This window comes from Misgurnus anguillicaudatus, chromosome 4, assembly GCF_027580225.2.
Source record: "Misgurnus anguillicaudatus chromosome 4, ASM2758022v2, whole genome shotgun sequence".
NCBI classification, from domain to species: domain Eukaryota; kingdom Metazoa; phylum Chordata; class Actinopteri; order Cypriniformes; family Cobitidae; genus Misgurnus; species Misgurnus anguillicaudatus.
In genome coordinates, this window is record NC_073340.2 from 32,944,182 (window position 1) to 32,958,772 (window position 14,591).

At 37.5% G+C, this 14,591-nt stretch overlaps 2 protein-coding genes across 20 annotated transcripts in view; one reads left to right on the top strand and one right to left on the bottom strand.

Annotated features, from left to right (window-relative positions):
- The window catches only part of jakmip3 (Janus kinase and microtubule interacting protein 3), a 61,739-nt gene extending 57,118 nt beyond the window's left edge, over nt 1-4,621 (bottom strand). For 6 of the 19 annotated variants that reach the window (XM_073867168.1, XM_073867167.1, XM_073867171.1 and 3 more), the window contains exons 1-3: nt 1,407-1,587; nt 912-1,120; nt 584-683 (exon numbers count right to left, since the gene is read on the bottom strand). The gene's annotated coding sequence lies outside the window, so the exon portion shown is untranslated. Of the gene's footprint in view, nt 1-583; nt 684-911; nt 1,121-1,406; nt 1,594-4,606 lie in introns of those variants that run through there. The other 13 variants (XM_073867175.1, XM_073867173.1, XM_073867176.1 and 10 more) reach the window with 8 other exon arrangements.
- Nucleotides 4,622-5,734: 1,113 nt separating this feature from the next.
- On the top strand, nt 5,735-12,844 carry bnip3 (BCL2 interacting protein 3). The gene is made up of 6 exons (XM_055219846.2): nt 5,735-6,037; nt 7,071-7,239; nt 7,404-7,482; nt 8,442-8,548; nt 8,688-8,837; nt 11,819-12,844. The coding sequence occupies exons 1-6, from the start codon at nt 5,995-5,997 to the stop codon at nt 11,859-11,861; spliced, it is 591 nt and encodes a 196-aa protein (XP_055075821.1). The 5' UTR covers nt 5,735-5,994; the 3' UTR covers nt 11,862-12,844.
- The last annotated feature ends 1,747 nt before the right edge of the window (nt 12,845-14,591 follow it).

Genomic DNA, 14,591 nt, shown 5'->3' on the forward strand with positions numbered 1-14,591 from the left:
TATGTGTCTATTAGCAGGTCAACTTAGGCATCGGTTGTCAAGGCTTGAATATAAATCAATAATACACCAGCGGCGCCACAGTAAATTTGTGTAATTTTGTAGGCTATATTTAAAAAAACTTCAAACAGCCTTGCTTAAATTTCACGTCAGGAGTCAGTGGGTTCATAGTTTTTTTGTTAGAGACCTATCGCATGTTCATAAGCTAAGCAAATTTTGTCATTGGTTGCAAGTACAACCTATGAAACATGTTTCTCTGCCAGGCTTAACAAGGAAATAAACATCAAGCAGACCGAGGCTCTGCATCGCAGATGGCCCTCCGGGAACATTTCAACAAATATCCCAGTGGGCAAACGACAGCCTGTGGACATTTTTTCTTCTTGCACAACTGCTACAAACATGATGCTATTAACATTTCCCCTTTGCACAGGACATTTCACGGCTCGTATTGACAGTTCTGACAAACATCCCAGCAGGCCGAGATCACGATCATTAACTGGTAATCACCCAAGCCTACAACACATCACACCACCCAGTTTCAACCAAAGTGAATGATTTGATTCAAACTGAATGCATAAGGACTCACCTTAAGTGCATGATTCGAGCAGTGATGTTGTTTTAGTCTGCAGGGTTTAGCCAGGAAGCTGCTGGTCCTCCATCATTTCGTGCGAGTCGTGGCACATGCTCTGAAACAACAAGGGATGCATGTTGTCATGCCCTCAATTCCATGCAGAAGATGTTTATATCCACGGCAGAACAGAGCTGCGTGCAACCTGTGCAGATGTCTGGATATTCAGTGATGTGTAACCAGAAATAGCACCAACAAGAAATGATAAATGCAAAAATGAGAAAAAAAATGGGGGAGGCGAGATTTTAAAGGGAAAGAGAGAGAGAGGCGTTTGCTGATCACTTACCAAAAACATTCTCTCACCATCCCTGATGGAGAGCGAGGGATGATGCCGGTAAGGAAGAGGAGGAGAGGAGGGGAGGTGGCAGAGGAGTGGAGACAGTCACAGCAACACACATGCACGAAGAACACACGCGCACATATGCAGACTGTGTATGTGTGACAGTTCTGCGGAATGCGTTGAATGCCTGGCTTTTATCCTGGGATTGTGAAAGCCTGTGTTTGTAAGAAAAGAGAGAGAGAGAGAAAGAGAAAAGAAAGAGAGAGAGATAGCGAGAGAGAGAGAGAGAGAGAGAGAGAGAGAGAGAGAGAAACAGAGAATGCTTACAGCTATTGAAGCCACACGCTGGTCAATGCACTGCAACTGCATCTCTCTCTCATCACGTCACTTTCTCATTCACCCTATGCATTTAAAAATAGAAATAGCAACCATATAATCAGCCCCTACACTGTGCATAAATCTTGCTTCCCCATGCATTTACAGAATAACAAACATACCTACCTAACAACTTTTCCTATATGCATGCGTCATCGTGCACATTGTTTAGCTCTTATGTTAAAAAGTATTACAGAAAATTATACAGTATGCTGTTCAATCCAATTGGATGCTGATAGAAACAGCATCACGATACTGTTGCGTTATCCTCCTAGTAGATTTCAGAGATATCCTCCAGCCAAACAGATGGCAACCGAGAGACGAGACCTAAATAACGTGATACATCAAAGGACTAGTGTTAAAGGTGCGGTGTGTAATTTCTGCAGAGGCAGACCGAGTTCATTACTTGAGTAAAAGTACAGATACCTCTTGAAAGTAAAAGTACTAAAGTCTACTTAATTAAAAACACCAGAGTACTTGTTTTTAAAAGAGTACAAGAGTACATTTTCTAAATATCGCATTACTACTGCCACAGTGCACGCTGAACCACGTGAGACGATTGACAGCTGTACAGCAAATGATAGAGCTCTGATGTCAAATCTAGATCTAAATAAGGAAGAGAAGACACACATCTCGCTCCGTTCGCTCTACAGATCGCATAATTCAGTGGAAAATGAATAGAAATGTTATTCTGTATGACTAAAAATTTTACTTACATGTGATAATTAATCATTATTTCTCCAAATATGCACACCATTGTACTAATAGCCCTGGCGGATTATGTATTTAAACACAAATAAACCGGAGAAGACAAGAATGAATGTTCTTTGGGTGATGATTTCTATTCAAAATAACGAGCGTTACAGATTAATTATTTTGCACTCCTGGCATAAATTAAGAAATTAATGTCACTGCAAACCAGTTTAATCATAAACAGTGGTCAAATATCGAAGCTGTCTTAAAGGTGCAGTGTATAATTTTTAGAAGGACCTCTTGACAGAAATGCAAAATAATATACAAAACTATATTATCTGGGGTGTATAAAGACCTTTTTTATAATGAACCGTTATGTTTTTATTACTTTTGAATGAGACGTTTTTATCTACATACACCACCATTTGTCTACAGAAGCCTTTAAAGGAATAGTCTACTCATTTTCAATATTAAAATATGTTATTACCTTAACTAAGAATTGTTGATACATCCCTCTATCATCTGTGTGCGTGCACGTAAGCGCTGGAGCGCGCTGCGACGCTTCGATAGCATTTAGCTTAGCCCCATTCATTCAATGGTACCATTTAGAGATAAAGTTAGAAGTGACCAAACACATCAAAGTTTTTCCTATTTAAGACGAGTAGTTATACGAGCAAGTTTGGTGGTACAAAATAAAACGTAGCCTTTTCTAAGCGGATTTAAAAGAGGAACTATATTTTATGGCGTAATAGCACTTTTGGGAGTACTTCGACTCGGCGAAGTAACACCCTCCCTCTCCCATTATGAGAGTGAGAAGGGGAGCGGACTTTTCAGGCGAGTCGAAGTACTCCCAAAAGATGATAGAGGGATGTATCAACAATTCTTAGTTAAGGTAATAACATATTTTATAGGGCTGTCAATAGATTAAAAAAATTAATCTAGATTAATCGCATGATTTCATGAGTTAACTGCGATTAATCGCAAATTAATCGCACATTTTTATCCATTCTAAATTTACCCTAATTTAACACTTTTCAGGTTTTTAATATTCTAATCATATATACATATATAGACATGTATGTTAACAACAGCCTGTTTACATTTTAACAGAATCACCAGCCATTGTTTTGTATATGAATTTTCCTTTCAGAAGATTTTTCTTTCTCCATTTTTGTTTGCTGCTGCATCATTTGTGACCTGTGCTGGCAAGTTGAGTCGGAATTAGCAAATTTTAAAAAAATAGTTGTTCATATTTTGACATTCTCTATTAAAACATAGAACAATGCATGATTTGTTGAAATATAACAAAATATGACAGTTGAAAGAGTCAAATTACCACAAACATTTCCACATCCATACATTATATTACCACATCAATACCTTAAAATCACTGGTAAAACTAATAGATTTAGCACACACAAAGCAAAAACATCATCAATGTATGTTCAACTTTTTTCCTTTTGTTTGATTGACATTGAGACAGACTGCTTAAAATCTAAGTGATCTAATATAATGTTACACATCAGATAGTTTTACCCAACAGTTAACCAAACATTTACTTAAAACATAACAGATTATAGAGCCTACCTGCGTGAATTCTTATCAAAACAGATATTTGTAAAACTGTAATTTTGTGTAGATGTCTATATATCCGGGTCGCGTGCACGCGCTTCAGATATCAGTCAGTCAGCTTGAGGGGATCGCTTTTGAGTCTTGTCGCTCTTAATAACTCTTTAACATTAATCAGGTACCGAACTTTATCTCTCTTAATGACTCTTTTAACATCAAGCAAGTCCTGCAGTCTATTTTATAAGTCATGCATAAAAGCAAAACCAAAATGAATTGAGACGCATTTTTGTATTAGATTAAGCATTAGGAGGACGGTAACGTTACACCTCTCAGACGTATAAATAAAGATCATATCAGATGTCCAACGAGCATTTAGAGCATCGAATTTGGTAGACAATTTGCTTAATGTTCTTATTTCTATGAAAACCTTTTACTCATTTAGAGAGAGTCACATTTGTCTGCGTCTCTGTTCATTCAACTATGGGCTGGACCAAGGGTCAAACAGAAATTGCGCGTTGCGTTAATCTCCGTTAATAAAATTAGTGGCGTTAAAATGAATTTGCGTTAACGCGTTATTAACGCGTTAATTTTGACAGCCCTAATATTTTAATATTGAAAATGAGTAGACTATTCCTTTAACGGACAAACTTTTTTATTAAGTTCTTCGACGAGGACATGTTTTTCCGGTGGCGGCTACCTAAGCTTCTCTATGCGTTTCAAAAGTGAGGGGTGAGTACTGGCTTGAGCCATTGGTTGCAATTTGCAACGTTACCACTAGATGCCGCTAAAGTGTACACACTGCACCTTTAAACCTGTGATGCTGAGTTGATGTTTTGACGAGTAATTAATTTTGAACAACAATAATCCGGGATCACCATTGATCCCTGCCGCTCAAGGGGTTGAATTTTTGTAGGCGGTGATGAAGTTCTGTTTTGGTAAACACAGCAAACACTTGAAGCGAAAACTATCATTAACTAGTTCAGAAAATTGAAATAGTCTGGCAAGGTGGGGTTTAACAAATCATCTGACTTGTAAATATGCCATGTGCCTTATTACTCTGGAACCACAGGAAAATGGCATCTTGACAGCTGATTGGCCGATGGAGAACGTGCCAGTCCTTCACTGGAATAGATTTTATAGCATCCAAAAAAGGTTACTGTGCAAATCATCTGTTGCTTAATAAAATTTTGCAATATACATGTTAAAAGTTATCAAAATCAGACAATTATTAATTTTTTCAAAGGCAGTCAACAAAGATTTTTAGCATAATAAAGTTACAGTTTATTCCAGCAGGGTCCGCTTAACCATTCTGACCATCCACTTTTTGAATGAAAATGTCAGCTTGATGCACTGAAAAAAATGATTCATTGAATGTAATCAATTTTTTTATCGTAAGTGGTTGCAATCAATTTAATTAAGCTACATTTAAACAAAAGTTTTATATTTTATTTTACTTTACTAATCTTTTTTGTTTAAATGTAGCTTAAATAAATTGATTGCAACCACTTACCTTAAAAAACTGATTAAATTCAATGAATAATTTTTTTCAGTGTGTTATGTTACGTGTTCTTTTTTACATTGCACAGACCAAACAGCATACGACATCGAACGTTAAGGATACACAATTAAATTTAGCCTTCAAAGACATTAAAAACAAAAAAGACAGAAAATCTGACTTTTTTCATGTTTAAGTGATATAATTGGGTCCCCAGTGCTTCTGTCAATTTAGAAAATGTAAAAAAGAAAAACCCAACAATAGGTCATTGAAATTTGGCTCCCCTTGTGATGTCAGAAAGGGATAATACCGCCCCTTAATCTGCACTATCCAACCATGGCACTGACATTTAGTGCAGAGATCAACTCATTTGCATTTTAACAAACACACACAAAAACTGCATATTTTTGCTCACACCTACAAAGTGGCAATTTTAACATGTTATAATAAATTATCTATAGGCTATGGTATTTTGAGCTAAATCTTCACATATACGTACTCTGGGGGCACCAAGATTTATTTTACATCTTAAAACGTTTTGTAATGTCCCCTTTAAGCATCAACTAGATAAAAAGCCACATGTGATGTGACATGTGTCACAAATTCGAATAGGAGATGTAAAATTAGGTATTGGGGGATTTACACAATCTGGCAACCACAGTTAGCATTATCCCAATCTGGCATCCCTTGTGCCAATGTTCCTGTATTGTTGTCATCTGTCTTTCTGCCCTACATTTCCAAGTATAGGACAGTTGCATGTTTCGTCACCACCAGCTGTGTACATTCATAAAATTAAGATTCCAATCCGCAAAACATATCAACCAATGTGATTCGCGTAAAACAGCCCATGCCTCTAGAAAGCATTGGATTGCGCTATACAACATCGACTCATTTCTAAGGATTTAAACGGACTTTAAACGTCGTCAGTTGTTTATTTTGTCTGTAAAGGGCGCTGAAATGTCGACTGAGAAACAAAGCGCAACTGAGGAAAACCTTCAGGGTAAGTGTTTAAAAACAAAACACATTTTGTGCCTTAAATTTAGCTGTAACCAAATTCGTTTATGTTGAGTAAATAAGCGCGTGTTTTAGTAGTTATATACACAAACAGGCAATAAACATCTAACTACTAATTTGTAATGCCATGCATCACATTAAATAAAATTATTGTCCAGCTGCTTATGAATATTTCGCAGGCGCGATGTGCGCCAAGAAGTAGCAGGTGCAAACAGAAACACAACCATGACGCATGTGCCCCACTAGCTAGTAAACACAAAGAATGCTAGCTAGTAAACACAAGTATTAGTTACACTGTAAGTATAATGATTCAAATGTAACAACCCTACAAGATTTCGCGCGAGTACGCAGCGCGCAGTCAAATTTCTTTATTCACATTTAAATTCCCTTTGATGTGAGAAAAACAGAACCACGGCCGCACCCCCGTATAAAAGGCGGCGGGGATTACACAGGGACTAATTTCATTGGATGATGTTTTGGGACGAATGGCAATTCAGTACGCAATGGGAGGTGTTAGGGAGTTATTTATAGCGTTTTGTTTATTTTCCTCTGAGTCCAGACTCAAGCGCGCGCATGCCATCAGTTTATCTGGATATTCTGCGTCATGCTAATGCCTCATACATACGCAACGCGTTTTCAATGTCATAATTATGTTATTAAATATTATGGCACGTGGTGCATGTAATACCGCATGCGAAAATTAAATAAAATAAAGCAGTATATTTGCACATGAAAGGGTTAATGCATTGTTACCAATGACCCATACATTTAGGAGAAACCATTTTGAGTTCCTACATACATCAGTAGATTTCCAGTCCAAATTGTTTCATTAGCAAATATATATATATATAAAGCCATGTTCATCTTTTAAATATTTTGTCAGCAAGAATTTTTTTTCTTAAAGCAATTAATTGAATTAATAAATTCAAAAGGCACGTAAACCCTGCATAAAAAGAGAATAATGCAAGCTGTAAAAAAATATTTGGCATTATATTTAGCATTATATTATTTTTTTGCAGGTTCCTGGGTGGAGCTCCATTTTAATGGTGGCAGCAGCACTCCTAAAGGAGGTGCAGATGAGCAAAGTGCCAGCACCGCCCCGAGCGGAGGAGACCTTGAGAAAATGCTTTTAGATGCTCAACATGAGTCGGGCAGAAGCAGCTCCAGAGGGAGCTTACCATGTGACAGGTCAGTATAATCAGTTATTGATCAATTACATTTTGGGGATTTTAATGTGAAATGCACTGAGATCAAAAGGACTAAGCAGGGTATAAATCCTAGCGATGACACTTACAGTATATTATACAAGATGTGTTTGTTATAAAAACATGTTCTATCAATTTCCTCACCAGTCCTCCAAGATCCCAAACTCCTCTGCACTTGCGCAGGGGCTCAGAGGTCCACAGCTCTGGAGAAAAAAACAGCTCACAGGTACAAATGATTGGCTTTAATAACATGCACTATTGGAGTATGTAGTGTACATCACAGGGAGTTTTGTGTACAGAAACTATTCCAGAACTGTTTTTTACTAAGAAACTTTAAATAACTAAAATAATAACATCTTTTAGGGTTCCCACAGGTCCTTGAAAGTTTGTGAATCTGGGGGAAAAATTCAAGGCCCTGGAAAGTTTTTGGAAATATACATACATAGATATGGGTCATTGAAAGTGCTTGAATCTATTTTATGCAAGAAGTTTTCTGGAAAAAAATCCATTATTCCCGGTGTGTTGTAGGATAATATTATAAAATTCTAGACTTTTTAACTTTTCGCTTTAAATGCTTATATATTCTGTATGCGAATGTTGATTCATACCAAAATGCTTTTTTGCATAGTTTTGTTTGACACATGAAAGCGTCTCAGGTTACGTATGTAACTGTTTCCTGAGAAGGGAACGAGACGCTGCGTCTCTCTCGCCATACTTCCTGCGTCCCTGTAACACCGTCTTTGGCAATATTTCAGATAGAAAAATACTTCTTGGCTCCCGTGTCACCCTGTCTTTGTCGTTAAGCCTCACCATTTGTTGAAATTGATAAACTCATTCAGACGCACTTACCCCTGGAGCCGTCCCTAAAGTGTCACCGCAGTGACGCAGCGCGAGTTCCCTCGAAATGGAACTGTAACAATGTATCTTAAAAGGTAACATGATGTAACCTTGCTCTCACTTGAAATGTGTCCCCACATGTATTCCTTGAATTTGAGGGTATTGGACCTGGAAAGTCCTTGAAAGGTCCTTGAATTTGAAGTTGAGTAAGGTGTGGGAACCCTGATCCTTTAACAACAAGACATTTTAAATATTTATTTTGGATTCTGTATAAGTTAATCGTTAAGGTATCTTTTTTGAAATTAGTCAAACAGTAGTATTTTACATTTTGTTGTGGTCTGGGTTAAGTCAGAGGAAGACTATCTGGAGAGGCGGAGAGAGGTGGAGACCCTGATGAAGAAAAATGCAGACTGGATCTGGGACTGGTCGAGTCGCCCGGAAAACCTGCCGCCCAAGTATCTAAACCTTTAGAAGACAGATACAATGAATGAAACTAGTTAATGACAAACAATCATATTAACCTAGAGTACAGTATATCACATGCTGTTGGGTGTTAAAGATGAAGATCATAATGTTGTAAATGAACTCTTTTAGGGAGTTTTTGCTGAGGCACCCGAAGCGTTCCAGCACTCTCAGCATGAGGAACACCAGTGTGATGAAGAAAGGAGGAATCTTCTCTGCAGAATTCCTCAAAGTTTTCCTGCCGTCTCTCGTCCTCTCGCACATCCTTGCTGTGGGTCTCGGGTATGTATGACGTCTGAACCAAGAACAATCCTTATGTAAATACAGCCATGTAATGGACAGACGTACTGGTTACATTTTGTTATTTCAATTATACCAGATGACGTATGTAGAGCGACATCAATTCAAACTCAAACAACTGAAAGCTATGCAACTAAACCGGTAGCTGTATATTGAAAAGCAACACAATAAAGTGGCACTGTAACAACCACAGCACAAGCATAATGACATGATATAAATGGTAAGTGGTTTTTATAATAAGTTAATTGTATTTCGTCGAAGACGATGCCTAGCAGGTTCGTCCTATAAAACTTTGTGGCTATAATTTCTTGTCATATACAATGAAATTGTTTAATGCCAAAAGTTGCTCTTTTTTTAAATAAACTAGCGTTCAAAACTACTAAGAACGCTCTCTAAGGTTGCATTGAGTAACTTTGCGTCTGCGGCTGTGTTGGATAAACAAAACTGCTTTGGTGTGTCGCATAGATGTCGTCATCGTCTTGCTGCCCCCTCCCCGCTCTGTGATTTTTTCCTTTTTTCCGGGGCAAAATTTGGTCCATAGTTTCCATGCTAGACTTGCAGCGTGAATAAATTTGCGGGCAAGGCAGCATGGGAAAATCCAGGCTAATGTGAGATTGAGACCACTTGTGAAAATTGACCATGGATTTACTACAGTTAAAACCAAAAACTATGGTTGGCTATAGTTAAAGGACAAGTTCGGTATTTTACAATTAAAGCCCTGTTTTCAGATTGTTTATGATGAAATAGAACGGTTTTGACTGATATTTCGACATTTGCGGCTGCCCCGAGAATTTTTGGGTGTTTGTGTTTCAGCTCCTACCTTTACAATGGGTTTAATAGTGCACTGGAACAATCCTTTCTAAAATGCATTAAACTTTCGTTTACAAAGACGTGAAACTTATCGAGTGGTCAGGGGTGTTCAATGATATGCTTACACAAAAATTGCGTTAAAAGATGCTTTCCAACAGCTGTTTTAGCATTCGTTGTTAACTTGTGGACCTATTTTTCCAAACGCCCCACACCCGTATATTCTTCCGCTGAGAGCTTGAATAATAGATACTCCAGCCCAGTTGGTGGCGATAATCCGCCATTGCCGATTGCAAGAATAGAAACAAAGGTCCCGGCGCGGAGTAATCCCGCACTTCACAGCACAACTAATACAAGTCAATGGAGTTGGCAAAAACTACAATAAAACCTGTTGGAATGCGTATTCTGCAGCGATCTCTGCGTGAGCATACCAGTGAACACCCCTGACCACTCGGTGAGTTTCACGTCTTTGTAAACGAAAGTTTAATGCATTTTAGGAAGGATTGTTCCAGTGCACCATTAAACCCATTGTAAAGGTAGGAGCTGAAACACAAACACCCAAAAATTCTCCGGGCAGCATCGTGTGTCCGGATTTCAGTCGGAACCGTTCTGTTTCATCGTGGACAGTCTGAGAACAGGGCTTTGGGTGTAAAATACCGAACTTGTCCTTTAATATTAAAAAATATCAATGGTTGTGCTACCAAAACTATGGTAACCATGGTTACTGTAGTAAAACCATGGATTTGCCAGTGGTAATCAATACGTGAAAAAATATGGTTACTACAAAAACATGGTTAATTTTAAGTGACACAACCCTGAGCATTTATTAACAGCAAATATCAGTAATCCTACACATTTCATGTAAACAAAGTACCAACAAGACCCTACTAAAAAAGATCAGCTTAAACCATCCTAAGCTGGTTGACTGGTTTTGGCTTGTCTTCCAGTCTGGTTTTGGCTGGCTGGGCTGGTGTGGCGGGCTGGTTTTTACCACTTTTAGCTTGTCAGGCTAGGAGACAAGCTGACCAACCAGTTTAACCAGGTTAAAAATACCATCTTAAACCAGCTACTTCCATCTTAAGACCAGCTTACCAAGCTGTCTAACTGTTTAAGCTGGCGGGTCGAATGGTCTTCCATCCTGACCAGCTAAATGTGTCTAAAACCCCTCTAAAACCAGCCTGCTATACCAGCTTAACCAGCTAAAACCAAGCTGGGAGACCAGCTAAAACCATCCATCCAGCTAATGCTGGGAAAAACACCAAAACATTTTTTTACATCTTATAAGATTTTGCACCTATAGTGTGTGGTGTGCCATGTGTCAAAGACAGCACACCACACACAAACAGAGTCTCTACTGTGAAGACAGGAAATCTAGCAAAATCTCGAGAGACACATAAGTATGGCGGACGATATGCAGGAAGAAATTCAATGATAGTGTTTGGAATGATTTTTACAGAAAATTTAAGGGAGCCAGCAAGAACATGGTCTGTAGAAGTTCACTTTGCTGGGCCATGACTGCTTCCGTCTTCCATCTTCTCGCTTTCTGATTGGATATTGGATAATCTCAAGAGCGTGTGCGCGTTTGTCCTCAGGGTTCCCCCACACATCAGCATTTCAGATCGTAAATATTAAACATGTTTAATATGTACGATTCGCTATCAGGTTCGGACACTCTCAACACACCTCACACCAAGGGAAAATCTGATAACATAATCTGTAGAACCATCAAGATAATAGGGACATAGCTAGTATTGTCGGAAAGGGGGGAAATTGGCCCAAAATCAGCTTGATTATCTTATGGTGTGTACCCAGCATTAGGCTGGTTTTAGCTGGTCTTTTCTGTAGGGTAAACTTACAGTATTTTAAAGTAATGGTATTTTTGAGTCGTCCTCTTCATACTGGTAAGAGTTGGATACTGAAATGCATGCTAGCATGCTCGACAGGGGTTGGCATGACTTGGCACTTCTCTGCTGAAAGCTCACAGCAACAGTGAAAAGAACAGAACATCAAAATGGAGGATCGCTTTGAAATATAAGCAGCCGTAGCATATCAGACTACACACTGAGTTTGAAAACACATCTCTGATGGCGAACAAATAATGCACCTTAATAAATGTATTAGGTTGTCTAAAAATACTCCACTCTCTTCCTCTTCAGGGTGTACATTGGAAGACGTTTCACCACCTCTGGCACCATTTGAAGGCACAGGAGAAATCTCAAAACCACACATCAACCATCTCAGCTGCTTTATCTCCAATTAATGCTTGCGTAGATGCAGAAAGGACGAGGTCACATGTCCTATTTCCTCTCTCTGCCTGTGGCCTCGTTTCCCCTCGTGTATTCGACTGGCCTTTCCCATAGTTCTTCTCCTGACTCGACATATAATTCCCCCGTCCACTTGGGGAATGCCATGCTAGGCCAGATAGGATTAGATGTTATGCCTTCTCATAATTTGATATCGTCCTGTAACTACAAATATTACAGCAGGATCATAAGGAGATAATAAGAGATGAAAGCGAGAATGTAAGTTCAGAAATGGTACAATGGAAAGACAAGTGGATCACAAGATGCTGGATTCTGAGTGCTCAAGAGATACTCGATACCTAGACTGTGAATTAGGAAGAGGTTGTACTTATATTATAATGAATCTTGACAAAAGAATCAATGATATCTTGTTAAGGCACCATATCTATGTGCCTTAAGGTTGTTTATACACTCAATGTTTCAAGCACCAAATTTGTTTTGGGAATGGAGCAAAATACAGTATTATTGTACTTGCATAGTAAGCAGTACATTTCCTCAGTACAGTTCAGACTGATTCATATCGTGAAAATACTCAAAAATGTAATTACTACATCATTAGATGAAATTGTTTTAAAGGTACAAAATATTTGAGAAAAAATTGAAATGTGTACTTACCAAAGTTTGTGTTGACCTGACTCAAGAATGTCCTTGTCTGTTGTATATCTGAAATGGTCAAGGTTTTAGTCCAAAGATTGCCTTATTGAATCAGGCAGGGAGTATAAGGGAAAATCTGTGTAATTTATTGTAATTCTGTAAATGTTGTGCATGTTTTGTTGTCCTTCAAAAATCAAACTCAATGTAGGCTATGTATCCGTTTCATTGTGGTTTTGTATCAATGGAGGGACTCAACAGAAATAAATATCTGCCAATTGTAACACATGCCTTGGTATCTGTAGTAGTATTTTTTTTATTATATTAAAACATATAGAACCGCACACATAATCATCTTGAAAATGATGATAAATGTCCTTCAGTCTTGTAAAATAAGTTTTGCTAAAGTGTACTAGAGTATTTTTAATGTGGGCTAGTGCTATGCTACTCTTAAAAAAAAGGTTCCTGGTCAAACAAAGTATATAAAAAATATTTAACATTGTGGTTAATATCACTTTAATTTTATTCAGTAAAAGAACAAATCCAGAATATTTCATGGTGGGATGCAGTGTTGCATGCCGTGCTCTCTGTTGGTGTAGTGAACATGTTGGCAAATGTCGGAGTATGCAGAAAAATAGCTTACTGTGCACAGAATGTATCCTACAGAAATAGTATGAGTATACTGTAAAATAGCAGTATACAGTTTAACGTTTTGTAAATGTAAACTGGATTAATCTCTTATCGGTTTCACTTACTATAAAATTGATAAACTGCAATAAATACTGTAATGCAAAATATCTAGACATTTTTGCCACAACAGTTCACAACAGTAAGTGCAGTAGTATAAAGAAGTGCTTGATCCTCTGATATATACAATTTTTATACTTTAATACAGATGGTGTTAAAGTTAATAAATAGTAGAGGATAAAAACCTCTACGCCTGGGGCCTCGTATAAATTCATACGAAGTTAATCGTGCAAAGATGTATGATGATTCGGTAAAAAAAAAAAACGAAACCCAAACCCCGAACCCTGCACCTAACCCCAATGTCACAGGGGTCAAGGCAATTCGTACAAAAGTGGTCGTATGAATAAATACAAATTGGCCAACTCATAAAATATATACAAATTCTCAGGAGATAGCGTCTAAATCAGACGGCCCAAACAAAGACCAAATTATCATTTTTTTGGACAAAATGAAGGCCATGTTCACCTCTATATTCAGCAATGATAAAGGTTGCATTTTTTGTTTTAGCATCTTCTTAAAGTTCACATTCTTTTTATTATATTCTTTTTTATTTAAGTATTGTGGTATATTATAGCAATTAATTCAATTTATTAATGTATTGTCTTCTTCAGTATTAACTACAGTGAATTGAACTGGTCAATAATGTAGTATACATTAGTATATACTACCACAGTAAATTGATTAAATGGTAAATAATGTAGTATACTTTAATATTTACTACGGTAATGTTCACAAACATAACATTGTTTAAAATATGACTACCATAAAAATACAGGAGCAGTTTCCCTTTCTGTTCTATATTTAATACAAAAATCACCTGACCAACTTTAGCTAGCTTCAGGTAATAATTCTGGTTAAGACTGATTGATTTAGTGTGCTCTGTAAAATAAACAGTAGGCTTGGATTGATTAAATTTATACTATCATCAATATTAACCTGTGGTCTATGTAAGGCCTTAACAAACTCAAGCAAACAACAATTACATTGTTTATATGAGCTCACTGTTAAATGCAACTTTGGCACCATTAAGTATTTTACAATATTACTTTTATATATAGCCCAAAAGGTCATGAGTTCAACTTGCGCAAAATTTACAGAATATTGTGTTCCTTGGGATCGAACCCATAACCTTTTGGGCTGCTAATGTAATGCTCTAACAAGTGATTTGTACATGGTGCCTTTACAGAGGTTACCTTAAACACCTAATTATAATTCAATTTATATTCAGGGATGCATGTTGTGTTATCTTGAAATACCTTTTCAGCATAGGGTCATGAAAAAATGCAGC

Coding starts and splice junctions, on each gene's coding strand:
- bnip3 (XM_055219846.2), top strand. CDS start 5,995: ATGTCGACTGAGAAACAAAGCGCAACTGAGGAAAACCTTCAGG. Junction 6,038..7,070: donor AACTGAGGAAAACCTTCAGG/GTAAGTGTTTAA, acceptor ATTTTTTTGCAG/GTTCCTGGGTGGAGCTCCAT. Junction 8,549..8,687: donor CCGGAAAACCTGCCGCCCAA/GTATCTAAACCT, acceptor GAACTCTTTTAG/GGAGTTTTTGCTGAGGCACC.